This window comes from Yamadazyma tenuis, chromosome 7 (assembly GCF_029203305.1).
Source record: "Yamadazyma tenuis chromosome 7, complete sequence".
NCBI classification, from domain to species: domain Eukaryota; kingdom Fungi; phylum Ascomycota; class Pichiomycetes; order Serinales; family Debaryomycetaceae; genus Yamadazyma; species Yamadazyma tenuis.
In genome coordinates, this window is record NC_089467.1 from 144,010 (window position 1) to 168,990 (window position 24,981).

Genomic DNA, 24,981 nt, shown 5'->3' on the forward strand with positions numbered 1-24,981 from the left:
CTTGACACGTTAATGATAAATTCTGTATTACTAAACAAGAATATGGTTCTGAGCTTATATGGTATCCCTTTTAATGACCTTAATCATGATTAGCATGTGTATCCTTCAAATAAATAATCTATTTAGTAGACTTTTCCGGTCATCTGGGTTAAGGGTTCGTGCGTTAAGTTAATATGGCTATCGTTATCGATATCAGAATCTGATTCGGGTTTAGGAACTCCTCCGATTAATCCCTTGGACAAGGCCAACGCAGAAGATCTCTCATGACCATCAGAATCGTAGAATTCGTCCATGATCGGGTGCATCAACACCGAGTTGGTCTTGCTGATGGTGATGGTGGTGTTGGTAGGCACGTTCATCCAGTCGTTCCTCTCAAATGTCAAAGGCTCACTTGCCACAAAAATCACGTCTTGAGCTCTATCCAATCTCTCCATTTTGAACCGACCCGGGGCGTATTCAAAGAACCTCGATCCAGTACTGAAGTTGAGAGAAGCGGCCTCATCGGTCTTGGAGGTGATGTACCTGCTTACCACCACCAGTTCTCCATCAGTTACGGCAAAATTAAGTAGTGAAGGCTCGGATGTTATGGCCACTTGCCAGTTCTTGATGAGTTCAATTGTTGTCAATAATGCCTGTCTTAATACCTGGTGGTTGAAACGAACTGAAGCATCTGAAGGATCATATCCCATTTTGTACAAAGTATCAAGAAACAACACAAAGCAACATTCCGAATCGGTTGAGCCCTGGATTAACAAGAAAAATTTGTCTTCTATGTAGTTGATTATGGTCTTCTTGATTTTATCAAATGCCAGGATTCCTCCATTGTGCATAAACATTATCTTCCCATACGAAAAGGGATGGCAGTTTGTCTCTGCCAACACCCCTTGGGTCGATGCTCGTACATGGCCAAACACCAAGTTGGACTCGGTACATGTGGCCAAACTATTCAAGTTAACGTTGTTCCAAGCAGGAGTTATAGCTTTAAAAACACAAGGATGTTGGGAACTAGAGTAGTAGCCAACTCCAAACCCATCACCGTTGACGGGGTTCCTCATGTCAAGCCGAAGCCTCGAATCAAAACTCTGGTTGATGATAGAGTGGGCAGGTTTCGTCAAAAGGTCTTCGAGAACCATCGGCTCTTTACCCTTGAAAATCATGAAACGACACATGGTTGAAACAATTGAATGATTTTCGCAGAAACCAAGGTTTTAAATGACTATCGCAAATGACTCGCCGGGGACCGCGCGCATTTCTATAGGGCATTTAAAACCCGGGGGAACACTATAAAGTGTTATCAGTCTGCTGTTTTCTGTTGTCGTTGTTTTTTCTAAAACAAAATGTCCATGTTCAAAACTTTACAAAATTCTCCTAGCACCATATCCATCTTCCACAATGCTAAGATCCCAATGCTGAACAAATTATACGGTATTCTTTCCAAAGCCAATTACAAATTAAATGAGGATAAACTGAAAATCATCTTGGACTTAATGGAAAACACCCTCCCCACGTATGATCAGTATAGCTTGATTGTGAATAATTGTTTGCGTGATAACTACAGCAAGAATGTCGTGGCCAGCTGCTTCCCGTTTATTAAAGGCAGCACCGAAAATAAGGTTGGTCAGGATAGAGTGACGGTCAATGCGCCAATTGGGTTGCAAAGATTGCTGGGAAGTGGGTTAAAAGTGTTCAATGAAGGAGAATACGCTATGATCGTTGAAGCATTCAACGGCATTGAGCAGTCCGACTCGACAGAAGTGTCTGCCTCCGCGGTGTTTGCTGCTCCCTTGGTTGTAGACTGGGATCAGAATATGATAGCCAATGACGAGCACGGCATCAGCAACATATTGAACAAGTACAAGTAGCTAAGCACCATGTGCCCCATAAAAGTACAATTAGAATAAAAAAAGAGGTTAGCCGGACTAGCATTCCCATACTCTCCTTACTGCTTATGAATATATATTTATTGTCGTCTTGATATAGTTGTTGTTGAATAAGTGGCTGCGGTAGCAACTCGGTTGTTTTTGCAATCGCGATCTTGAGCATTTAAATTTATACATCATAGGATGTCGATAAAGACCACTTATTTGGCTGTTTACAACACTGTTTCAGGCCTCCTCTGGTTTACCATAGCTATAAGAACACTCATAGATGTGGCAGGTCTCGTTTTTCCAGGATCAAAGCTTGCATCTCACCTGGTTTATTCGACCCATGCATACGATGGGTTTCCCCACAAATTACTTGTGTACACCCAACTGCTCAATGCTGTGCTCGAGATTGGAAACAGTCTGTTAGGAATCACTCGCTCGAAGGTGAGCATCACGTCTCTTCAGTTTTTCGCCCGCTGTTCAATCACAATTGGGGTTTGTTATTTGACTCCCGAAAGTAAGGGCAATTTCAACCCCCTTGTGTTCCCAGCACTTGTGTTGACTTGGTCTGCGGCTGAGATCATACGGTATCCGTATTATACCCTCAAAGCTTTGAATATCAATCCGCCTGACTGGTTGGACTGGTTGAGATATTCTGGTTTCTTGGTGTTGTATCCGTTGGGATTGGCAACAGAGCCAGTGGTGATTTACGACTCACTCGAATACGTGAAGTCGATGTTTCACTACTACTTCTTTGTGGTCGGATTTACGTTATACATCCCTGGCTTTTACTTCTTGTATACGTATATGTTGAAACAAAGAAAACGGGTGCTCCGCAAAAAGACCGAATGAGGTTCATCTATGGTTTCAGAAAAGATCTACTGGAAAGAACACAAGCTTATTTCAGAGTTCAAGCAAATGTTGACTTATCAGATCCAAAACTTCCTCATCATATTATAACAATTAAGGTGTGCAAATTTTTGTTTGTTGTAACACGCTTGAAATAGGATGGATATACTAAAAGGATGTTAATATTATCAGATGGCCTGTATACTGGTATTCAGTTGACATCTTTTAGCCTCCGCCCTTCCTACTTTTTGCAGCCAATCTCTATGCCATATGCGAATATGCTGGAACTCTCAATTGCTAATGTACTTAGAAGGGCCCTTTACCCAGCCAATATCCAACATCAAATCAAATGTCGAAAGCAACCTCGATGCAAGAAATAAAAACCAAGCAAACCAAGCAAACAGTGAAAAATCCTGGACTCAAGAAGACAATCGCTCGTACCTATTAGATGACTTTGATAAGTTGAAAGCAATGGTAACCACCACTGGATACGACCTGTTGCCTCGGGATATCGTGGGTATTGTCAACTACCACGCTGAAAGAGTTGGATCTTACGATAGACTCGAAGGCTTTACAGTGGGCACAAGATGTGGTGAATGGTAGAAAAGTTGATTCAAACACTCCTATGATAGGATGGGCTACCATGTTCGCCAAAAGACAGGTCTGTGAATATAATACTAGTTTTGATGGTGGGTCCTTCTTCCGCCCCATAAAAGAAGTGAAATTCATAGACCATTGGGGATTATTTTTGACGCATGTAGATGCTACAAAACAGAAAAGCAAATAATTGAATGTATTGAACCAGTTCTTGGAGAGACTCAATGCTAATAAAGAAACCAAGAGGCAGAATAAACAGTTCGATGAGATGTTACAATGTCTAAGGAGTAAGACGGATGCTGGAGAAAAGGGAGAAAATAAAAGCAAGCAAGAAACCGCTTGTACAATATTAGAACAATTGAACGAGTTCAAAAGTCAATCAATTAGCACTCAATTTGAGGAGCTACCTGAATCCATTTTGTGTGTAGTAGATGACTATACTAAGACAGGCGGTTATGTGAATTTCAGAATAAATCTGAGAGTTATAGATTGGGCTTTTGCTGTTGCTAATGGGATCACAATCTCAGGAGACCCCAAACGTTATTGGGTTACAAGGACTTTCGTTGTAGGTACCTTGAATTTGCGTTACAGTGAAGTTCCATGAAAACCTTTAAAAATACAAAGATTAAAATCAATACAAGCCAGTGAGTGTTTAAAGAATCGGGATCCACCTTCGTACCCGAGCAAGGATTATTCAAAGAAGGTATTGTCAACGGCTCCGTATTCTTTGTAGTATACCCTGTTGTCAAGCTGAATTGAATAGAATTCACTCTTTAATAGTGTCTAGCACACATGTACTATTTCAGCTAAGTAGTTTTCAGCGCAAAGTAAATACACAAATAGCAGTTAGTGGTGCTCCCACCTATTACTTGTCCGTTCATTTTTGTATTTCATAGCAGTTGAGCTGTAGAAGTAAAGAGATCCGCACCGCGAACATCAAAATATTTCGAATATCATCACCATGGCCGAAGCACATCCACACAAATGGCTTATCACTTATAACTCGATTTCTACTTCCTTGTGGACAATTGTCTTGTTTAACTCGGTGTTTTTGGGCATAGCATTGGGGCAGCCCTTGGTGTTTGAGAAAACCAACAAAATCAACACCCTCATCCAAACCGTCGCATTGGTGGAGGTGGTTAATGCTGCCACTGGAATCGTTAGAGCCTCTTTGTTCACTACGGGAATGCAGGTATACTCTCGGTTACTTGTGGTGTGGGGAATCTGGCAATTTTTACCCGAAAGCCCTGCTAATGATCACTGGAGTTATATTTCAGTGACCATTGCTTGGGCCTTAAGTGAGATTGTCAAGTACAGTTACCATGCCTCCAGTTTAATGGGGAATGTTCCATACTGGTTAGCTTTCATTCGATACACTGCTTTCATAGTCTTGTATCCAGTTGGTGTTGGTTCGGAGATGTTAATCATGTACCTTTCATTGGATGTTGCTAGGGCCGTGGCAGGTGATTTGATGTACTACTTCCTTATTATCAACTTGGCCTTCTACATTCCAGCTTTGGTGCACTTGTACACTCATTTGTTGAGGCAGAGAAAGAAGGTATTGGGTAAGTACAAGAAAGAAGCAGTTGAAAAGAAGGAACAATAAGCAGAATTGGCTTATAAACTTGATTGAAGCTCAAATTAATTATTTAGTCTGTCAAACTAGTGTTCTTAATCTCCATAATGTAGTTCTTGGGTCGACCGTCTCGGGTAATTACATTCTTGCACGCTTTGTAGTCTACGGTCAATACTGCATCTAGAATGCTCCTTAAGTATTTACAAGATACGGTAATGCTGAACTAATTTTCGATTGTGCCCATCCGGTTAATTATTCTCTCGATGTACGTCGTTATTGTATCTTCAGTATCAAACTGCCATGCTTCTTCTGTTGTACTCGATGGCCTCATGAATTTCAAAAACCGATACCTATCGTTGGGATTATGGTTCTTGTTCTGTTCGAACACAATCTTAATTTTCGATATAATGTATTCTGGTGAATGCACAATTGACAACTTGGCCAAAACGGTGTTGATGAGATAGTTGGGTACGTATTGGTACCACCGTAAGTTCCAACTAATCATCTTGATGATAATCAAAAGAATTACATCAAGTGGTAGAAGTTCTGTTTCCACTGCTTTCGTAAAAGTTTGGAATACTTTTTCATTTTGTTTCAATATCAATTTGTTGGTAAATAGCGACTTGTTGTAGCTGTTGGTGAATATATCTATTTGGGAGTCATTAACATCACTTAAAACAAACTCATCGTAAAGTGCCAACACCTGAATTGACCCAAAGTAATTAAATCCATGACTTCCACTATCACCCATAACAGCTGTTATCAATGAGCTTATTGAGGCTTTCAAATGATATTTAACGTTCCATCCTAATAATCCCAACACCTCCCATTCTAATGCACTGTGATTTTGTTCTCTTTCTGAAGAACTTATGGAAATAAGTATCTTCAAGTCCTGAATAATCACCATAAACAACTTTTCCAACCATGATTCACACCGAATAGACAGTTTCACCTGGTTATTGACTTCAAATTCTCTTGAACCAGGTTTTTGTTCTTTCTGTTTGTCCTCAAAGATCTTGCTCTTTAAGAGAACTGTAGAATCCCAGCCAATTTGCGCAACGATGAACGAGAGTAGATCATAGCTTCTACCCCATGTAGACTTTCTAGTGAAATCTAAGATGGAAGAGCCTGAGCAATTGGCTGAATATGCAGATAATCTTATTTTCGTTGAGTTAGGGCCAACCAACTTGATCAAATTGGAGTCAACTAGAGACGTCTCTTTTGCTGATTTAACAACCAACGGAGATTGGTAGAAGTCATTTCCCATAATAGGATGTCTTGCATTTGGGTCAAAAATGAATATGTCTTCCCACAAATTCTTCATTTTACCTTCAACTTTTGGGTTGTCTGAATCGATCAACAGGTTTATATACTTCTTTGGTTGTGGAAAGTATTTGAGAAACGTCTTCTCTGATATGGGCTCATTGTTATTATTGAAGTTTCTGACAAAAGATCCTGAGTATTCGTCAGTTACTCCTGAAACAAGAATCGCACTTGCATCAGTAAAAGACATAGGAAACGAGTTCATGGATATTAAAGCCTGCTCATAGTCCTCCTCCAAGGTGTAGCACAACGCAAGGTAAAACCAGCATTCAAAATCCAATGGTAATATCTTTATGGTGGTAGCAGATACTTTTAATGCACTTTGGTAGTCGTTTTTAGAGATCAAGAACTTCACCTGCTCAAGCAACATCAAGCACGACTGGGTTGAGAACAACTCATTGTTTGCTAAGTGATTGAAAATGAGCTCGATGAACTCGTTGGTAGTGTTTCGGCTATTAGGTAGTTTTAAAAGCATCAAAATCACGTAGTCCCAGTTTCCATTTGCGTTAATCTTGTTAATTTCATCAATTGCAAAGCTGGTGAAACCACCGTTAGGCCCAATCTCACATAATCTCAATAATGTGTCAATTAACCGGTTCCGATAAACATTGGTTTTAACTAGGATTTTCAAGTCATTTACACATCCGGTTACTACTCCATAGCTCGAATCCGAGTCCGTCAAGTACCCTTTAGACAAGAACTTAATTAACAAGGAAATAGAGCCTTGAGCCTGTTCCTTAACGGATACAAACTCGTTCAAGCTCACTAATCCAGGCAATTGCTTGGAAGGATCATCCAATTGACAGAATAATCTGATCAACAGCGAGCATCTCAATTCATCCCAAATTGTTTGAGGCACCTTGTGTATACTCAACCAAGCGTTCACTTTGGGGCTGTCATTGGAAGCGATTTGGAATGATGTATCTATCAGAACAGTTTTCCGGGACACAGAAATGGGGGTTATCACATTTCTCAATCTGAATTCTGACTTGTCAAAGATATTGTAACTGCAAAATGTAACTACCGTCTCCTTTTTACCACTATCAAAACTGAATCCGTGACTAGTTCCATGCTTCCAGTGGTAATCCGTCTGTGTACGCTCTATTCCCATCACACTGAATACATAGTTTTGTATGGTCTGAAATGAGTTGTGGTGGTCAAGCCCATTGACATAATGATAATATCCAATATAACCATCTACATCTTTGTCATTGTGGTTCAAAAGGGGGTTGAAATCATTGTGGGTGAACTGATATGATGTTGCCCCGGCGTATATACCGTAATAGAGCAAATCAGGAGGGCCAATTGGATTTGTCGCAACATAGTTCATTTGGAAAGCAGTTCTAGATTTCATAACATTCCCATAACTAGGGTCTCGAAGCCGGGGGAACTCATCAAATGTTCCATATTTCGGCCGCTGTGCACTCGGTTCATTGAAAAAGTCTTCCTGAGACCTGCCAAAGTCAGTATTTTCACTGATCTCGGCCATTTCCTTGGAAACGATGTGTTCGATCTCGGCCTGTTATTGTTCAGCGAAAGCCCAGTGCGCGAAGCCCAGCTTAAAACACAGGCATAAAAAAAACTACTGGTGAAAACCTTAATAACACCATTAATCCCCAGACCACGACACTTGGGTTAGCATAGTAAAGAGTATCTGGTTGTCCGTACAATGTCGATGCATACGGCCCTGGAAATTATCAGGCAGTTGAACGAAGCCAAGAACTTGGCCTTCTCTAGTAAGGAAACCTTTCCTCAAGTGTTAAGGCAGATATTGAACTTTGTAAATAACCCTGAACCTTCGATCAAGTTATGGTGCTCTACGTTCTTGAAAGACTCCTTCCAAAGTGATGAGTCAGTGTTAGGAAACGCCGATAAAATGGATTTGGCCATGGATTCTCTCGACAGTCTCATCATATTATCTAATGAAAAGCACTTGGAGATCTTCGAAAATGTCATCAACTCATCCATAGTCATCTTCAAATTGGTGTTCAAATATGTCAATGAGAATGACGGATGTGACGATGTGTGGGCAAAATTGAACCAATTGAAGATTAGTTTGACCAGCAAATTTAGTACCACATTTCCTTTGGATTCGAGTGACAACGAGGAGCACGATAGGTACAGAAATTTAATTACCAAGATCCAATTAATCAAGTTCATCGTTTTAGTCATTGACTATCAAACCAAGTCTGACAACGACGAACATTTCAATTTAAATTCCGTTCATCCCAACCACAGTCTCATTAAAAGGCAAGCTATTCAGGCAGAAGCACATGGCTTATTGGACAATTTGCTCAGTGTTTTTGAATACGATACATTGGTAACTCCCCTTATGAATCCTTTACTCTTTCAACTTTCGTTATTGGTGAAACGAAAGAGTCAGTTCATTCCAAAGATCTTGAGCTGTGTAGAGAAGTTTGACACGCACGAAAAGCTTCAGTCAAATTATCAGACTCTTGATGAGTTCAAATTGAGTAGGAAGTATGTCGATAGACTCTTGCGTATTTTCATTGGGTATGTGTTCAAAAACCGGCAACTTCCATCTAATTTACAACAGTCCTTAGGCCAAAAATTGACCATTTTGACAGAACGTGGTGACGATGTGAGACGAAAAAACATCTTAGCAGCGGTGCCCCAAGATGCTAATATCAAGAAGAAGAGGTTCGACGGATTCATCAACGGATCCAAGACTCTTAAGTCATTGGATTACAAGAACTTGTACTGTTTAACTAATCCTGCCGATGAGTTGAACAATTTCGATTTGGCATCTTTGCCCCAACACACATTAATCTCTATGACCATAGCAGCCTTGAACCGTGTGGACCCGAAAAAGTTGAACAAAGCCTTGGGTATAGTAGCAGAGAGATACAAATACGCATTATCCAATAGTTCACTTATGGATGGCACTGACAATGGTCGAAAGAGGAAATTCGAGCAGGATGAAAATGATGCTCAGAATGGAAATAAAAGAGAAAAGTTTGAAGGGGATGACGATGACAACGAAGGATTCTATGATTCTGGTTCTGTTTACAGTCTTCCTCCTCCAAAGGAATTATCTTACCAAGAGAAAAGGGACCAAATAAACCTAATTATCCAAAATTTCCTCAGGGTGTCACAAATGTCCACGGAAGAATTGGAAGATGGTTCCAAGGATGAAGGAGAAAGCCAACTGGATGGTGTCAGCAGTGAGTTGACTAAAATAGCTATCAAGCATTGGCAGAAAGGATCGTGGATCGTGGTTCTCACTAGGTTGGCCACCAGAGGCATGAATTCCAACTATGAATCGGGTTCTATTGATGAAGAAAAGAACAACGAACTAAGTGACATGATAAGAAATGCCATATTTGACTATTTCTTGGAAAATATCCACAGCAGAATTGATGTAATTATCGAATGGCTTAATGAAGAGTGGTACAGTGAAGTCGTCAACAAGGAGCTCAAACTAAAGAATGAAATCAAGACTAAAATCCTCCAAGATTACGAAGCCGGGAAGGTTGAAGACCTCGATGGTGAGATTAACAAACAGTTTGCGACTCTTAAAGAGAACATCGACACTCCCCAGTATAGCAAATGGAGTGCTAAAGTCTTGGACTCGATCATTCCATTCTTGGAAAGCAAGGACAGAAAGATCTTCATCAGACTTCTTAGTGACTTACCATTGCTAACCGACGAATTGGTTGGTAGGATCAAGTCATTATGTCTTGATCCCGTGCGAATCAAGTTGGGATTCTTATCTCTCCAGTACTTGATTATGTACCGCCCACCGGTAAAGCAGGCATGTTTGAACATCCTACAAGATTTGTCAGAAAGTGACCAGGATGATTTGAAAGAAGAAGCCACCAAGTTGCTAACTAAGTATAAATAGATTATTATACAGAATATTATACACGACGTTTCAGAAATGTTTTAGGTGCGGTATCTGAAACAAATTATGCAGATGGTCTAGATGACCAGACGCGCTAAAAATACTTTTTTTATAGTCAACAAACCAAGTATTTCATTAATATACGCTCATTTGAACCTATTCTCCTAGATCAAAAGATCAAGAGAACCCAAAGCAAGCATAACTGCCCTTTAGGACCAGAAACATGACCACTCTGGGTAAAGGGCCTTTCAATGCCGAAAATGAAATCACAAAGTACAAACTTGATCATTCCACATTCGACTTGATTAATGTCGACCGGTTCAAAAACACCAACTGGTCGACAGTTTTTGCATATATGTGGTTGTGGATCATGATATTTTTGTCGTGGATCTTGTTGGGAGTCGATATCTATACCTGTTTGAATATTTTGGTGTTCCACAAATGGTCTTCTGACGACTATAAACCATATGCATATTCTGTTGCTAAGTGGCTATTCACTGGTTGTATTATCTTCCAGTTCATACTTCTTGCATATCATTTAGTGTGGGCCATACACACGTATCGGACTAAGAATATAGCTTTGGCATATGTGAATTCGATTGCAAGAACCATGTACAGTGTTAAATCGTATAATTATCACTGTTTGTTTCATAAAATCGATACTGATAACTTTTTTGACTGGGCTTGCTTTTTGTCATATGGTGAGGTGGATAATGCTTTGCAGATTTTGCTTGCTGATACTCCAAGACAGGTAATTAACATTCTAACTTTAAGATACTATGCGACTGATGGAGACTTATCCAATGACATTATTGCCAACATCAAGAAGATAGCTGACACAAATTTGCGGTTGTCGATTATCTTGTCTTTCATGTGCCTTTCTGTGATCATTTGGTCGATTTTTTTCTTCAAGTTTTGTCTTGGGATGGTGATGTACTTGCCGGTAATAGCCAAGTTGAGAAACAAAGGAACCAAATCTCTTAAGAAATACTGTTGTAAAGTCGTGAATGATAAAGTCAGACTTTTGGTATTGAAAAACCACAAACCTAAAAGCGAATTACTCGAACAAGGAATCTTGGACATGTCTGAAATTAAGGCCAATCCTTTATTAAACGACACCGTTACAAGGTTCGATACTGACAATGACTATGAGTACCAAGCCGTGGACAGAGGTGTACCTTCGTACAATGACAACAACAAGCTATACTCCTCAAATGCATACAGTCTACAAGACTTATCTAATCCGTTTGGTGACCAAGATAAGGCATCCATCGGCAAAGACAGTTTGGCCTCAGACAGTTCAGGAACTCTCCAAGAAGGGATTGACTTTTCTGAAAATTCTGCTAAGTTGGCTACTTCCTCGGCATTTTATGGTTCAGGTTCGGGCTCAAGATATACTGAACCATATCAGAACCCATTTAGTGACTCTAATGCTGTTCTTCTACAGGGCAGAAATATGTCCCAATCTTCCTTGACGTACGATCCATTTGAACCTAGGCTTACTCAGCCAGGCCGAGTACAAACACAGCCTTTGCCCCATCTTCCCAGAAACTACTCCCAGGGAACTCCAGCTCCAGAGTATACTTCTTCTTCGGTTAATCCTCGCTCATTTTCGAGGAAGTCTCCTCCAAATTTGGATTTTCCACCTAAAAGAAGTGTAACGGAGGGAGATTTAGTCAGATCCGTAACTGAAGGTTCTGTAGCTTCAAACACTCCTTACCCGGTAAGGGGTATTTCCCTCTATGACAAGAACCGTAAGAAACTGGATGCTCAGGGGACAACCAAAAGTGCTGGTATGTACCCAAGTCAGGATACTGTCGAAGAAGAAGAAGAAGAAGAAGAAGAAGAAGAAGAGAAAGAAGAGAAAGGCCATAAAGATACTATTTATCCCCAAACGCTTATGGCGGGCGTTGAGTCGGACTCTGAATCTGACTCTGACTCACAACCATTCGACAAACTTCATAGAGGGTATCCTATTCACGATATTTCCAACTCCAACACCTTATGATACTTTTTACAAAACTATAGCATTACTAATAAATACATTTATACTTCAAATCAACCTATATACAAAAATGATACTCTCCAGTACTTACTTTCCAGCCTTCTTTAGTTCGTGTTCTTTTTTCAACTTGGCCAATTCTTGATCCGAAATTGGAGGAATTGGAATGTCACTCAAATCATCAGCTGTCAACATTTTCCAGGTGTACAAATAGACTCCCAAGGGCACGGCCCCCACCAAGAACAATCCTAAGGTATTTCTGGTGAAATATTGGGATCTCACTCTGTATAACGCAGGTGTTATTTCAAACGTCTTGGGGTCACGATAACGGTTGTGTCCTTTTCTATACGAGTTAGTAACTATGGGATGGAACAAGCAAGAGGCGTGGGAAATGCCCTTTGCACTCTTGATTCAGATGGGAAACACCTGATCTACCATAACATACGGTACTCCAACAACTGGCATAGTAGATAGAGAATGTGTGGAAGAAAAATTTGATGATGGTTCGATTTTATCGCGAACTATTTTCTATACAAATGCAACTAATAATGGTTGAGTCTCCAAAGTGTCACTTTTCCAGCCTCATTACCCACCGCCAACATCTGACTATTGGGTGAGAATGTCACAGAGGTGACCTTTCCCAATGGCGTACCGCTGGTGGGCCAGTTAGAGTATACACTTGCTGAGGGTAGATGTACTACCCTCAAAGCGTCTCTTTTGGCTCTGGATGCAATCACAAGTAATTGTCCATCCGAGTTAAACTGTAATGACGAAATCGTGGTAACCAAGTTTTCCACCGCTTTGAAGGGAATTGTAGGTGTGGAGGATAATCGGTCATATAAGTTGACAACACCGGTATTGGATCCTATCGCCAACCAACGGTCTCTTGGACCACCAAACTTAATTTTGGTGATTCCGATTCCGTTGTTATCCTGCCATCTTTTCATGAGTTTATCGGTTTCCAACTCAAACTCCCATACCTCGCCAACCGTGTTGGTAATGATAATTATCTTCTCGTCGTGAGAGAAATCAAAGTCTATTATGGTTCCTTCGATTTTGAAATTTTTCAAAAACTGGCCTGAAAGTCCATTTAGGATATTACAGTATCCACTGGACCCTGTAAGGCCAACAAAAGTGCCCATTGGAGAGACTTTGAAGTACTCCATGGACTTCTGGAACTTTTCAAACCCATACATTCTGCTTATCTTCTCTACTTCGCCGGTATTCAAATCCCATTTGTTCATATACTTTCTTCTACCAGCAGCATATATGAGATTCTTGTTGTCTTTGGTGACTAAGTTCAGGAAGGAACATGAATAAATAGGTGAATCTTTCAAATGCAAGCTGGTGACAAGAGTATTTGACTTACCATCTATGTGGTATATTCTTATAGTCTTATCAAATCCACCTGTAAGCAACAAAGGTTGTTTGGAGTGGAAAGAAAGGGACTGAATCCCAGACTTAGACCTCCTGTTGTGATTTCCATCCTTGAGTCTGGTCACGGATATCTTATTGGGAGATATTAACTTCAACTGCTTGGTTATGGTAAACTTGTCTGTGGATTTTAAAATAGACAATAATGCATTCGTATTATTATTGGTTAATTCATCGCTGGCTTCATTTCCTTCTTCGCCGCCGTTCTGCTCTTCTTCGATCTGCTCCACCCAGTTTGGCCTAGGATATATTCTTTCAAACTGGGTCCGAAGTCTCTTGATATATGCTTTACCATTGACGTAGTCGTCTGTGGTGGACTTTCTGAGTTTCTTCAACTTATCTGATGCCACAAGTGAAATACTCACCTTTTCATCTTCGCTGTCACTCCATGCATGTTCTTCATCCTCTTCTGATTCTGATTCGTTGTCATCCAGGTCATCTAGTTCCATATCCACGGTTCCTTCAACACCATTAGAATTTTCACCATCATCGATGAAAAACATATCGTCATCTTGTCTATCATTCTCATCGTCAGAACCACTGTAAAATTTAGAAGCATCACTATCCACACCTTCAAGTTCCTCATCGCTGGTGTTGTACTCGAGCAAATTATCAGTTTTCTTCAAATTCATTTGGAAGTTTTCCATGTCACCAAAGACAAGCTTTTCGAGTTGTAGCTCTTCCATATCCTTTGGGGGTATTTCCAAGTCCATGGTAGCAGAATTAATATTTTTGCTCATGACTTTTTATGAATGCTACAATGTCAAAATCGTTCCGATGCTCTTCCTCTTCGCACAAAAAAAATTTATGTACGATTTGTGGTGAGCACACTCTTTTGGGTTAGAGGCTAATCATGAACAATCGTATATTTGGTATTTACAGATAATTGTACATGCAAAAGACCAGAGGATGTCCAAAAATGCTTGGAACCAGGTCCTTCAATATGGTAGTCGTAACTTAATAATAATAATTTGTGGGATGCTTTAATATAATACAGGAAGGGTGATATGGGGTGGGCGTTCATCGTCTCAATTCAGTTACGAAGGCAATAAAGTATTTTTTGAACTGTTTGGCATCTAATTCGACCAAGTTCTTGCAAAATCCAACTTTAATCTCTTCACTGATACCATTTTCTGTCAAGAAAGACAAGAGACTGTTGATGAAACCCTCGTTATTATTTTCGGCTTGCATTGTCTTCATTAATAAAGACAACTCTTGGAGGACGTATTTGTTTTGGGCATTCAATTCTTTGAGCTTGAAAGGAAGCTCGAAAACCAATCTAGTAGAATTACTGATAAGGTAACTATCAATTCCTTCGATGCTGTTGACAGAGGAAAACTTGTCATTCTTATCTTTGATATGACCATCCTGGAAAACAGTAGCCATATTGATTAGTTGGGTGATTGCCAATCTGGTCAACACTGGATCATCCAAGTCTAATTCGTAACAGATGCCAAATATCTTATCGATCAACGTTGGAAGAATTAATTTGTTGGTTTCGGTAATCAACAAGCTGGTCTGATGGTTGGTAATGACGGTTGAGACAAACGTTAATAAAGTCTTCTTCAATGAAATCTTGTCTCTGACCAAGTCAGGATACTCGTTTGTGCTGGTGATTGAATGCAAGCTGTCAATCATTTCGAAAACCTTGTTGAGTAAGGGAGTAAGTAAATTGTTCAACAAATTGTAGATGTTCTCGTTATCTTTATAAGAATGAATGATTTGGTTTAAAAACGCAACAAACTCCATCAACTCAGATGTCTTCAAGTTGTTTGATGATAAAATTACGGTGACCAATTTGTTCAACTCATTGATGATGTTATCTTGCAATATTGGAATAAACCTTGCGAATGCAAACCTAGAACTTTCACGAACCATCAAGATCTTGTCAAAGCTTTGTAAAATAATGATGATGATTTGACAACAGTTCAAGAACTTTTGAACAATTATAACAGAGTACTTATTTTTCAGTTCAAAATGGTAACCTCTTGCAAAAGTTCCTATTGCCATTAAGTCGTGATGGATTTGTAAGTGAACAAGTTGAGTTTCTTGATCTGGTACTTGCCCTTCAGGTTTGTCTTTGAACTTAAGCAAGTTCTCCAAATCATTGAAGATTGGTTGTAAAAGCATATCCACAAGTTTCAACTTACTTTCTTCACTAATATTAAACATAGAAATTAACGATCCAATCGACTCAAACAAATACAATTGATTGTTGAAGTTAGAGGACTCGACTAACTCCAGTTCATCGTCCTTCTTGGGTAATTCAGCTTTAATAACAAGTAAATCACTGTTCAAATTCAATATGAACTGACTCAAAAACCCTTCATCGCTTAAAAGATGAGGTTTTATGGTCTTGACAAATCTGAAAAACAAGTACCAGCATCTAAGTTTGACCTTATCGGCCGGGTTGAAAATCCCAATATTGCTGATAAAAAGCTCAAGAATCTTCAGGTTAAACTCTAGGTTTGATCTCAATTCGTTGTTCAAATTGGGGTAGATTTTTATAATTATTTCGAACAAGCTCAATTGATTTAACTCGTGATTGAACTTGTTGATTGGCAACTCATTGATTAATTTGAAGAAAAAATTGGAGATGATTCCCATTGGTTTGGAAGTAGCTATCTCACTTTTTGGCTGGTTGATTAAATTATTTTTTATGGAGTCGTTGAAACTGGTGAGCTCGTATAATCCCAACTCGAAGCTGTCCCAGCTCGAGTTATTAGTCTCTTCAAAGACAAATTTATTGATTATTATCGGCAAAGCATTCAAATATAAGTCTGGTAATAATCCAGCAATAGATTCTTGAAAAAATTTCAATTTACCTCTAAACTCTTGGAACTCTTCAACCGCTTCTTCATCTTCCAAATCGAATGATTCACTGTCAAACTTCATTTTCAAGATGACCCTGTCTAACAAGTTCTCGTATAACTCCTTAATGACCAACGTGGGGGTTTTCTTACTCAATGTCAAGTAGTTTTGAATGAAAGGAAAAACTTGAAGGGATATCTCATCGTAGTCATTGGACAAAAAGTTGAAGATGAGCTGCCAGTAGTTGAGTAAATGATTCAAAATATCCTGAGTCAAATTCGCAGAATTTTCTATAATATAGCACATCTCTAATGCCACTGCGTTGGTCAACTTAGCCAAGTTTTCTAGAAAGTCCAAGTCTAATTTAGAGTTGTCTAAATTAGAAATAACATTTGACAAGTTGAGCAAACTCAATAACTCAAACTTCTTTTCGGGCTTCATCTTTTTGCAGACGATCTCTGCAATAGTGGAGCACACTTTGTTTGATAATTTGTTGACCAAAATAGAATTAAACAACTCCAAATAGTTTTTGTTGATGAACAAAGAAATCTCCATCCAGTTGACATATTGGCCAATCACTATCAAAGAATTATTCATATTTGTTTCATTGTAGTTGGTGTAACTGATTTCCAAGATCTTATACCAGCTTTCTACCAAAGCAGGCATGTCATCGATTCTGATCTTGTCTTTAATGTACAGGTTTCTCTCGTTCAAAAAGTCATTTCTCATGATTAATTTATCACCGATTTCTTCATGGATAGAGATCATTAATCGGAGGTAATAATCATAAGCCAACTCACTGCTCTCGTTGTCTTTGACAAAACTGAGCCAATTTTTGAGGAAGTTAGGGTTAATGGTCATGTAATTCTTGCAGAAGACTTTGCTCAATATCTCAGTGGTTTTGTTTTTGATGAAAGAACTGTCTTGTTTCTTACTATAAATTAACTGGCTGACGTACAGAAACAACTGCTGATCAATTTCGTACAGCTCTTCTTGTGAGAGCAGAGACAAGTTCTCGTCGATTACCTGGAAGATGAAAAACTTAAACTCATCATTGACAGCGGATCCATTAGTGAGAAGGATATTGACACATGATTTATAGCCGTCTTTGGTGCTCTTGATTTGGTTGATGAACTCTATGGCCTGCTGCTTCAATCCCGGCTCGCTATCTCTACTCAACGCTATTCCTACCGCTTGATTAATCTGCTGTTCCATACTTTTGTTCTCACCGCTAACCGTCTTGTGGATTTTCAACTTTGTGGATTCACGAAAATTTTTTTGGCTGGCCAAAGTGGGTGATGCACGCCGCAGAAAGGCTGCAAAAACCGCCGGTGTATATTCTAATCTAAAGAGGCATACTTCTTTAAGGATTCAGGGATGGCATCATACAAGCCCTTGGACTCCAACCATGACTTGGAGAAGATCCGGTCGCTGTATTTGTGGCACGAATCGGCCAAAACCGTCACGACATTAGATCCTTCAGGCAATTCCTGAGCCAACCTAATGGCTGCAACTACATTCAAGGCAGAGGTTCCACCTACATAAATTCCTTCTTCATCCAACAATTGGTATAACATCACGATGCTTTCTTCATCAGGAATCTTGTATGAGTCGTCAATGATGTCTATTTCCGGCTGCAAGTTTTCAGTGATTCTACCCTGCCCAATACCTTCAGTGAACGAGGAACCACCTCTGACGATGTCCTTACCTTTGCTTTGGATATAAGAATGAACGATAGACCCAGGAGGGTCGGCCAATACGCATTTGGTTTTGTCGTTGGAGATGGTCTTTAAATACCGGGTGATACCAGCAAATGTACCACCAGTTCCGGTGGAACAGGTGAACCCGTCCACTTTCCCGTTCAATTGAGCCCATATTTCGGGGCCGGTGGTCTCGATGTGGGCTTGGCGGTTGGCGGTGTTGTCGAACTGGTTGGTCCAAACTGCATTTTCCAAGCTGTCTGCGTGTCTTTTGGCCTGGTGGTTGTAGTTTTCGGGGTTGTCGAATGCAACTGCGGGCACAGGGTGAACTTCGGCGCCTAATAAGCGTAAGGTGTCCATTTTGGATTTGGCTTGAGTGTTTGGCATGTAAATCACACATTTGTACCCTCTAGACCTACAAACGTGAGCTAAACCTATCCCGGTATTTCCAGCAGTTCCTTCGATAACGGTACCACCTGGTTTTATGAGACCTCTTGATTCGGCGTCCTTGATGACGTATAGCGCGGCTCTATCTTTAATAGAACCTCCTGGGTTCATGAACTCGGCTTTTGCGTAGACATTTCTGTTGATTCTGGAGGAGATTTTGGGTAATTTGATGAGGGGGGTGTTGCCGATAGTTTCGGTGAACCCTTCTGTAGTCAATGGCACAAACGGAGGCTTGACAGATAAGAATCTCTTGAGGATCATGGAGGAGTACGGTGTATGGGTCAGACTGCAAACTTGGTAACTGAGATTAAAAGTTGGACACTGAAAATTCTTGTACCATATCATGTGAGCGCGGGCGAAGACGCTCCAATTCGTTTGACCCGACAGATTCGCGGTACTACGTCGCAGAAGATATTGGATGCCTTCTATTGAATTCACATTAACAACCGGTATATTACGAAGAGCATTGAGCCGCTGACATTTCCGCCTATGAATGCTTCTTCTTCGAGGGCAAGGTGGATCTTCTTGATTTTTCAACTTGTGTAGATTTTATTTTTGGTGGACTCAAATTGTATCTTGGACCTTTATTGTAACACAGAATCCAGCGACCTTCAATCAAAGCTCATGTAACCCCAATACGTGAGGTATCTCCTTATATTATGGCCCCACCAGCAGTAGTAAAAGCCCAATCTATAACTCTCAGATAAGTCCTGAAATTGACGTTACCATCTTTGTTAGTATAGCCATCTACAACACACAAAATGGAATCAGGTAGCTCCTCGAATACAGTGGTGATTTGTTTGCTTTTAAACTCGTTCAAAAGTTCTAATATGATTCAAGCGGTTTCTTGCTTGCCTTTATTTTCTTCCTTTTCTCCAATATCCTTCTTACTCTTTAGAAACTGCAACTGCTCATCAAATCTTTTGTTCTGCCTCTTGGTTTCTTTTTAGGCTTGATTCTCTCTAAAAACTGGTTCAATACGTCCAAAGTTTTGCTTTTCTGTTTTGTAGCGTCTCTATACTCCATAAATAATGAGCAGTCACTAAACAATTAACTCCTTTACAGGGCGGAAGAATGACCCACCATGAAAATCAGTACTATATTCGTAGAACTCTCTTTTGCTGATCACGGAGACCCACCCAATTATGGGAGTCTGTGAACCAATTTTTCACCATTCCTTCAAGTACCCACTGTAAAGTCTTCAGAGCAATCGTAAGATACATAGCTCCAACCAATAAATTGTCTAGTGCACAATATCCTGGGGCAACACATCGTATCGAGTGGTGGCTGACTTTCTTTCAACTAGTCAAATTCATCTTAGGGAACGAGCGATTGTCTTCTTGAGTTCGGTTTCTTTCAAAGCTTGCGTGGCTGGGTTCTCATGCAGCAACAATGGTACATTCGACATTTGACTAGATATTCGCTGGAGCAAAGACTCATATCATACAGTTGACGGATGAGTTCCAGTATGTTCGCATAAGGCATATTTTATTGCTGCAAAAAAGTAGCAGCGACAGAGAAGAGACATCTTAAAACCAACATACAGGATATCTCAACCTGTAATAAGTGTTCTAGCCCCAACAGCAGTCCGGGACCAGAGAACCATAATTTTCATCAAGTACCTAAATCCCCTCCGCCGTGAGTGGACACAACCCATCAAAGAATATTCTAAAAGAACACAGAAATATCCCGCTTTGTGAGTCTACTTGTAATGGTCAATCTTTTTGTTTTAAAGGTTTGGAACCTTGTGACTCTCAAAGCCGAAAAGTATTCTAATGGTTTACAAGAGGTAAGAGCAGCCAATTGCAAGCGACTTACCAAAATGCGCTATGCGTTTACCAGTTCTACCAAAAGCACCGCCATGTTAAAATAACTCGGCTCAGAAAAAACCCTAATTGGTGCACCATCAACACTGGCTGGTGTCAGTATGGAGGTTGGCGCGGTTGCACCAAGCGGGAGGTGCAGCGGTGGTAGGAATGTAGGTGCGGGCGTCGAACCGATAAGGTAGATCTCGCGGGAGGGTATTTACTGGTTTGAATTTGCTGGTTGCAGATCGGACGTGCAAGGCGTCTCGAGACTGGCAATAATAGAACTAAAGGGGCTTTAATATTAGGGTACAAATATGAAGTGCAAAACCGATCATTCGTATTTTTGAGTTTTGGGAAAATCCTCCAACAAAGTTAATAACCAAGATCTTGCAGCAAGCTATAATACAAGTATTATACATGGATTTAAAAAAATATTTTTAAATCGTCAGATTGGAGGTACTGCTGGAAATGCTGTTTCGCTTCATGTCACGCACATGAAGTCGGTAGTGACGGGTCATATTACTCTTGACCGAAAAAAACTTGCCACAATCGATCCATGGACACTTAAAAAGTTTCTCTCCCGTATGACTATACATATGAGTTTGTAGGGAAGAAGGTCTCTTAAATTGTTTCTGGCAAACACTGCATTTATTGCGAGCAGCAGTTTCCGGTGTCATGTTATGAACGGTTGCGGTGGTACGAGGCTTCTTATCACCTTCCAGGGAGTCGGAACCCATGCTAGAGTGTAATGGGGGCCGTGGATGGAATGGGGGGTACAGCTGGTGCTGGGAGGTGTACTGCGGTTTAGGGGGCATTTGTTGTGAATGTTGACTATAGGGTTGCGGGTACTGGGAGTACTGTTGGTACTGCTGGCCAGTCTGAAGGTACAGTTGGGGTTGTATCTGGGCCGATGGGACGGGGCCGTTGGTGTTGTAGTAGTAGTCATTCCAGTCCATGGGGGGGTTTGGAGGGAGGATAGGTGGGAGCTCATGAGCAGCTGACGTGGTTACCGGGAAGTATGAGCCAGACGAATTGGATGACGGAACAACGCTGGTTCCCAGAACCATACCCACAAGCATAACACTATTGGTACTGGAACTGGTTCCAGCCTGTCCATTGGCCTGGAGCGATATGGATCCCGAGAGAGGCGACGTGCCGGTATTCATGTACAGGCCTTGGGAGGGTTGGGTCAGAGAGGGCTGTATTTGTGGTTGGGTTCGCCGATAGCCCTGTCCCGGGGTTTGGGACTGTACTTGGGAAGCCACTTGGGGTGCCTGAGCGTACACATTTTGAGATCCGAGTGGGGGGGAACCTTGGGGGAAGTGACCTAATGGATGGCCAGATGCCAAAGGTGGCAAGTTGGGTAGGCCTCCCATATCATCCTGACCCACAAGCTTCTCGTCCGAGGCTGCCTGGAATTGTGGTTGGTTTCCATGAGATTGTTGTGAAGCATACACTGGTGGAAAGTGGTTGGCGGTATCGGTAACAGGCCTGTAGTGGCCGGCCGGCGGCGGTACGTACAGACCCATGGGCATTTCTGACATGTATTGTGATTGAGGAAGGTGATGGACCAGTTGGGCAGCTTTATGAGACATTAATTGAGAATAAGGTGACTGGGGTACCTGAGATGCCAGAACTGTTGAAACACTTGATACGTAGGTTTGGAGCAGCTGGTCTTGAGGAAGACTGGAGTAGCTGCGGTTGGGATCCGACGAATTTATTTGGGAATGATTGTTCTGAAGTTGGCGGGCGATATTACTAGAATCTGTATCAGATGAATTTGATTCTAATATTTTGAATAAATTTGACATCCATATAAAACAACACTAAACGATCCCAGGGAAAATGGCGGTTTAGGAATTTTATGGATTGCTTGGTGATTTGGGCGTCGGCCACCCTTTAGTCTCTGGATGTTCAACACGAGAGAAAAAAATAGTTGAGCTAAAAGTCAAAAACAAGGGGATTTGCCAAATTTTATTTAGTGATTGAATAAATTTATTTATTTTTGTTTTCTGTATTTTTTTTTCTGTTTTTGTTTTTGGTTTTATGATTTTATTTTTCATGAGCTTTTATTTTTAATGATTGTATTTTTTTTTTTTATTTTTACTTTGCAGGGTTATTTTATCCAATTTTTGTTTGGAAGCCAAGCGGCGGGAAAATTACGAAATGTTCGTATTAAAAAAAATTAACTTGCGAGCGTCGAGATAATGGTTGGTAAACCCTCACACAAAGCATTTCACACATATCGAAGACACACTCTAATGCGTCTTCGGTGCGCGTCAGGTTATTAATCATATTACCGGGGCACATGTAGATTTGCATAACCAAAGGGTATGCTAAAGTCTGGGGATCATCTTCCATAACAACAATGGCTCTTCAGCTAAATATAGTGTAGGCTTTTAAAAAAAATTTAAAGGGTCTTAAATGTTTTACAACTATTGCAGTACTTTTGTTAAATAAAAGAAAAATGATTTTGCTTCTCAACTACGATTAACAGACTCGTTTATGTAGTCTAGATTTTTTGTTGCAGGAATACAACTCCCTGAGTCCCAAGCTTTGCCCTTATCTGGGGAACATGCGCATGTAGGACTGTAGGTGGGGCACGCCCTGAGGCACGCCCTGAGGCACGCCCTGAGGCATTATCTATAACCATAAATTGTTGCAGGATCATACTTGCAGAAAACAATACTTTCTCAATTTCAAGTTGGTGCATAGAACAGCTGCCCACACTCAGAACCCAATTGTAACTGTATTAAATCGCTTAACCCACACTCAAACAGATTGCCGCCCACGCACTTTTGTTTATTTTTTCAAAAGAATCTTCATTTTACACATGATAAACTTCATAGTTTGGAGGGGTTGCAACATCATATGGGGTATAAGAACATGCATGGTTTTTTAATCAAAGGGGATTGACCAATGACGGATTTAATCAAACTTGATAAAACTTGTTATCTATCAAATAGAATAAGTCCACTCGGAATTATTCTCTGTGGTTTATTTTATTAAAATTATTGTGGACCATAACGCCATGTCGAAATATGCCCCCTAGTCCATATCTACCAGTGAAATTGAAGAGATCGCAAGGACGAGATATTTCAGCGGCAGTAGGCAACATATTGTAACATTTGATGGAAAATATTCCAAAAACAAGAATTTATTTTTTAGACCTCTTTCCTATTCTAGCCCTATAAGGTTTTGAGACCGCTAATTTACTTAGTTCTGTCGAGCATGTTGCGGAGATCTTGTATATAATCAACTATGTTATGTGGTCGTGCGCACGGGTAAATTCCGTGAGGAGGTCGAAGTGTGGGTCGGGTCGTCTGCGAGGATGATTTAGAATCGTCAATGCTCGAATATGGGTGCGACATTTTGGTCATTCCCCCGACTTTTCTGTGTTTACAATGTCGCACCACTCGGCCAGCCATCTGTTAGTACCAGCATCGCACCCAGCCTTCTGTTTTACTACCAAATCAATTCAAACGTCAATTTCTCCTCTATTTTTAGATAAGTCATGCATAGTTAACATCTGTGCCCCTTTTCCATGCAGATATGTTTCTTTCATTGGCCGCCACTTGTATTATATGAGTATGCAAGTGTCATCGCTCTTAATAATGCTGGCTAGGTTTGCAGCCACCCACCTCAATTTCAGTACTTAGTGGAGTTCGATTGATCCATAGATCAAGATATGCCGTGTGATCCGTGCTTGTTGCAAGCCATCTGTTTATCCCCTGATTTACTATTTATTGGAGTCAACTCCCCTACGGGTTTAACTTTCTATCGCTTAATACTAACATCTACCACATACGAAACCAAAAATGTTACCACTTTTATATTTTGTCGCTGTCACCATCGCCGCATACGTGCCTTCGGATAACTACTCTACCTTGACTCCAAGTGCTTCTCCTACTGGAACCACTGATTACACCCAAAGTTTCGGTATCCAAATTGAAACTGTGTCTGCTGCCCCCTCGGCTGCTGCCAAAAGAGAAGTTACTCAAATTGGTGATGGACAAATCCAAGCCCCAACTACCACTACCAGTGCTGCTGTGACCAAAGTGATCAACCAAATCGGCGATGGTCAAATTCAAAACCAGCCAACTGCTTCTGTGATCAACCAAATCGGTGATGGACAAATCCAAAATCAGGCAACTACGGCAACTACGGCCACTAAAGTCGTCAACCAAATTGGTGATGGCCAAATCCAAAACCAACCAACTACTTCTGCTTCTGCTTCTGTGATCAACCAGATAAACGATGGTCAAATTCAAAACCAAGGTACGGCTGCTGCTCAAATAACCGATGGTCAAGTTCAAAATAACTCAACCTCTGATGACACTTCGGGTGCAAAATTGGAAACCTGTGCTACTTCTGACTCTTTATCTATGAGTTTAAGTGCTTCTATCTTGACCGATGCTAAGGGAAGAATTGGTTCTATTGTTGCTAACAGACAGTTCCAATTCGATGGTCCACCACCTCAAGCTGGTGCTATTTACGCCGCCGGTTGGTCTATTATCGACGGTTACTTGGCCTTGGGTAACAACCAAACGTTCTATCAATGTCTTTCCGGTGACTTCTACAATTTGTATGATCAAGACGTTGCTGATCAATGTGCTGAAGTCAAGTTGGCCATTGTGGACTTGATCTCTTGTTAAATTTAACATATTTATGATTTACTTTTGTTATGATTGGTTTGCCTTTTAT

General features: G+C 40.6%; 12 protein-coding genes across 12 annotated transcripts; 7 read left to right on the top strand and 5 right to left on the bottom strand. All coding sequences in view use genetic code 12, as the record gives it.

The window, feature by feature from the left end:
* Positions 1-122: 122 nt before the first annotated feature.
* On the bottom strand, positions 123-1,169 carry DUG3 (glutamine amidotransferase subunit; the record flags this gene model as incomplete). The annotated part of the gene is made up of 1 exon (XM_006685268.1): positions 123-1,169. The coding sequence occupies one exon, from the start codon at positions 1,167-1,169 to the stop codon at positions 123-125; it is 1,047 nt and encodes a 348-aa protein (XP_006685331.1).
* Positions 1,170-1,343: 174 nt separating this feature from the next.
* Positions 1,344-1,862, top strand: PSN45_004840 (uncharacterized protein; the record flags this gene model as incomplete). Its single annotated transcript, XM_006685269.2, has 1 exon — positions 1,344-1,862. The coding sequence occupies one exon, from the start codon at positions 1,344-1,346 to the stop codon at positions 1,860-1,862; it is 519 nt and encodes a 172-aa protein (XP_006685332.2).
* A 201-nt stretch (positions 1,863-2,063) lies between these two features.
* Positions 2,064-2,717, top strand: PSN45_004841 (PTPLA-domain-containing protein; the record flags this gene model as incomplete). Its single annotated transcript, XM_006685270.2, has 1 exon — positions 2,064-2,717. The coding sequence occupies one exon, from the start codon at positions 2,064-2,066 to the stop codon at positions 2,715-2,717; it is 654 nt and encodes a 217-aa protein (XP_006685333.1).
* A 297-nt stretch (positions 2,718-3,014) lies between these two features.
* Positions 3,015-3,501, top strand: PSN45_004842 (uncharacterized protein; the record flags this gene model as incomplete). The annotated part of the gene is made up of 2 exons (XM_066158384.1): positions 3,015-3,231; positions 3,257-3,501. 2 exons carry the CDS (start codon positions 3,015-3,017, stop codon positions 3,499-3,501), a joined length of 462 nt encoding a protein of 153 aa, XP_066014481.1.
* Positions 3,502-4,272: 771 nt separating this feature from the next.
* PSN45_004843 (PTPLA-domain-containing protein) lies at positions 4,273-4,917 on the top strand (the record flags this gene model as incomplete). Its single annotated transcript, XM_006685750.2, has 1 exon — positions 4,273-4,917. The coding sequence occupies one exon, from the start codon at positions 4,273-4,275 to the stop codon at positions 4,915-4,917; it is 645 nt and encodes a 214-aa protein (XP_006685813.1).
* Positions 4,918-5,110: 193 nt separating this feature from the next.
* Positions 5,111-7,699, bottom strand: CHS6 (Chitin synthase, class 6; the record flags this gene model as incomplete). The annotated part of the gene is made up of 1 exon (XM_006685272.1): positions 5,111-7,699. One exon carries the CDS (start codon positions 7,697-7,699, stop codon positions 5,111-5,113), a length of 2,589 nt encoding a protein of 862 aa, XP_006685335.1.
* Positions 7,700-7,885: 186 nt separating this feature from the next.
* Positions 7,886-10,075, top strand: PSN45_004845 (uncharacterized protein; the record flags this gene model as incomplete). The annotated part of the gene is made up of 1 exon (XM_066158385.1): positions 7,886-10,075. The coding sequence occupies one exon, from the start codon at positions 7,886-7,888 to the stop codon at positions 10,073-10,075; it is 2,190 nt and encodes a 729-aa protein (XP_066014482.1).
* Positions 10,076-10,298: 223 nt separating this feature from the next.
* Positions 10,299-12,083, top strand: KCH1 (Potassium transporter; the record flags this gene model as incomplete). Its single annotated transcript, XM_066158386.1, has 1 exon — positions 10,299-12,083. The coding sequence occupies one exon, from the start codon at positions 10,299-10,301 to the stop codon at positions 12,081-12,083; it is 1,785 nt and encodes a 594-aa protein (XP_066014483.1).
* Positions 12,084-12,167: 84 nt separating this feature from the next.
* On the bottom strand, positions 12,168-12,542 carry COA3 (Cytochrome c oxidase assembly factor 3, mitochondrial; the record flags this gene model as incomplete). The annotated part of the gene is made up of 2 exons (XM_066158387.1): positions 12,168-12,420; positions 12,523-12,542. The coding sequence occupies 2 exons, from the start codon at positions 12,540-12,542 to the stop codon at positions 12,168-12,170; spliced, it is 273 nt and encodes a 90-aa protein (XP_066014484.1).
* A 77-nt stretch (positions 12,543-12,619) lies between these two features.
* Positions 12,620-14,251, bottom strand: UTP18 (U3 snoRNP protein; the record flags this gene model as incomplete). Its single annotated transcript, XM_006685274.1, has 1 exon — positions 12,620-14,251. One exon carries the CDS (start codon positions 14,249-14,251, stop codon positions 12,620-12,622), a length of 1,632 nt encoding a protein of 543 aa, XP_006685337.1.
* Positions 14,252-14,531: 280 nt separating this feature from the next.
* Positions 14,532-18,730, bottom strand: LOS1 (pre-tRNA nuclear export protein; the record flags this gene model as incomplete). Its single annotated transcript, XM_006685275.2, has 2 exons — positions 14,532-17,604; positions 17,682-18,730. The coding sequence occupies 2 exons, from the start codon at positions 18,728-18,730 to the stop codon at positions 14,532-14,534; spliced, it is 4,122 nt and encodes a 1,373-aa protein (XP_006685338.2).
* Positions 18,731-24,095: 5,365 nt separating this feature from the next.
* PSN45_004850 (uncharacterized protein) lies at positions 24,096-24,932 on the top strand (the record flags this gene model as incomplete). Its single annotated transcript, XM_006685759.1, has 1 exon — positions 24,096-24,932. One exon carries the CDS (start codon positions 24,096-24,098, stop codon positions 24,930-24,932), a length of 837 nt encoding a protein of 278 aa, XP_006685822.1.
* Positions 24,933-24,981: the final 49 nt, after the last annotated feature.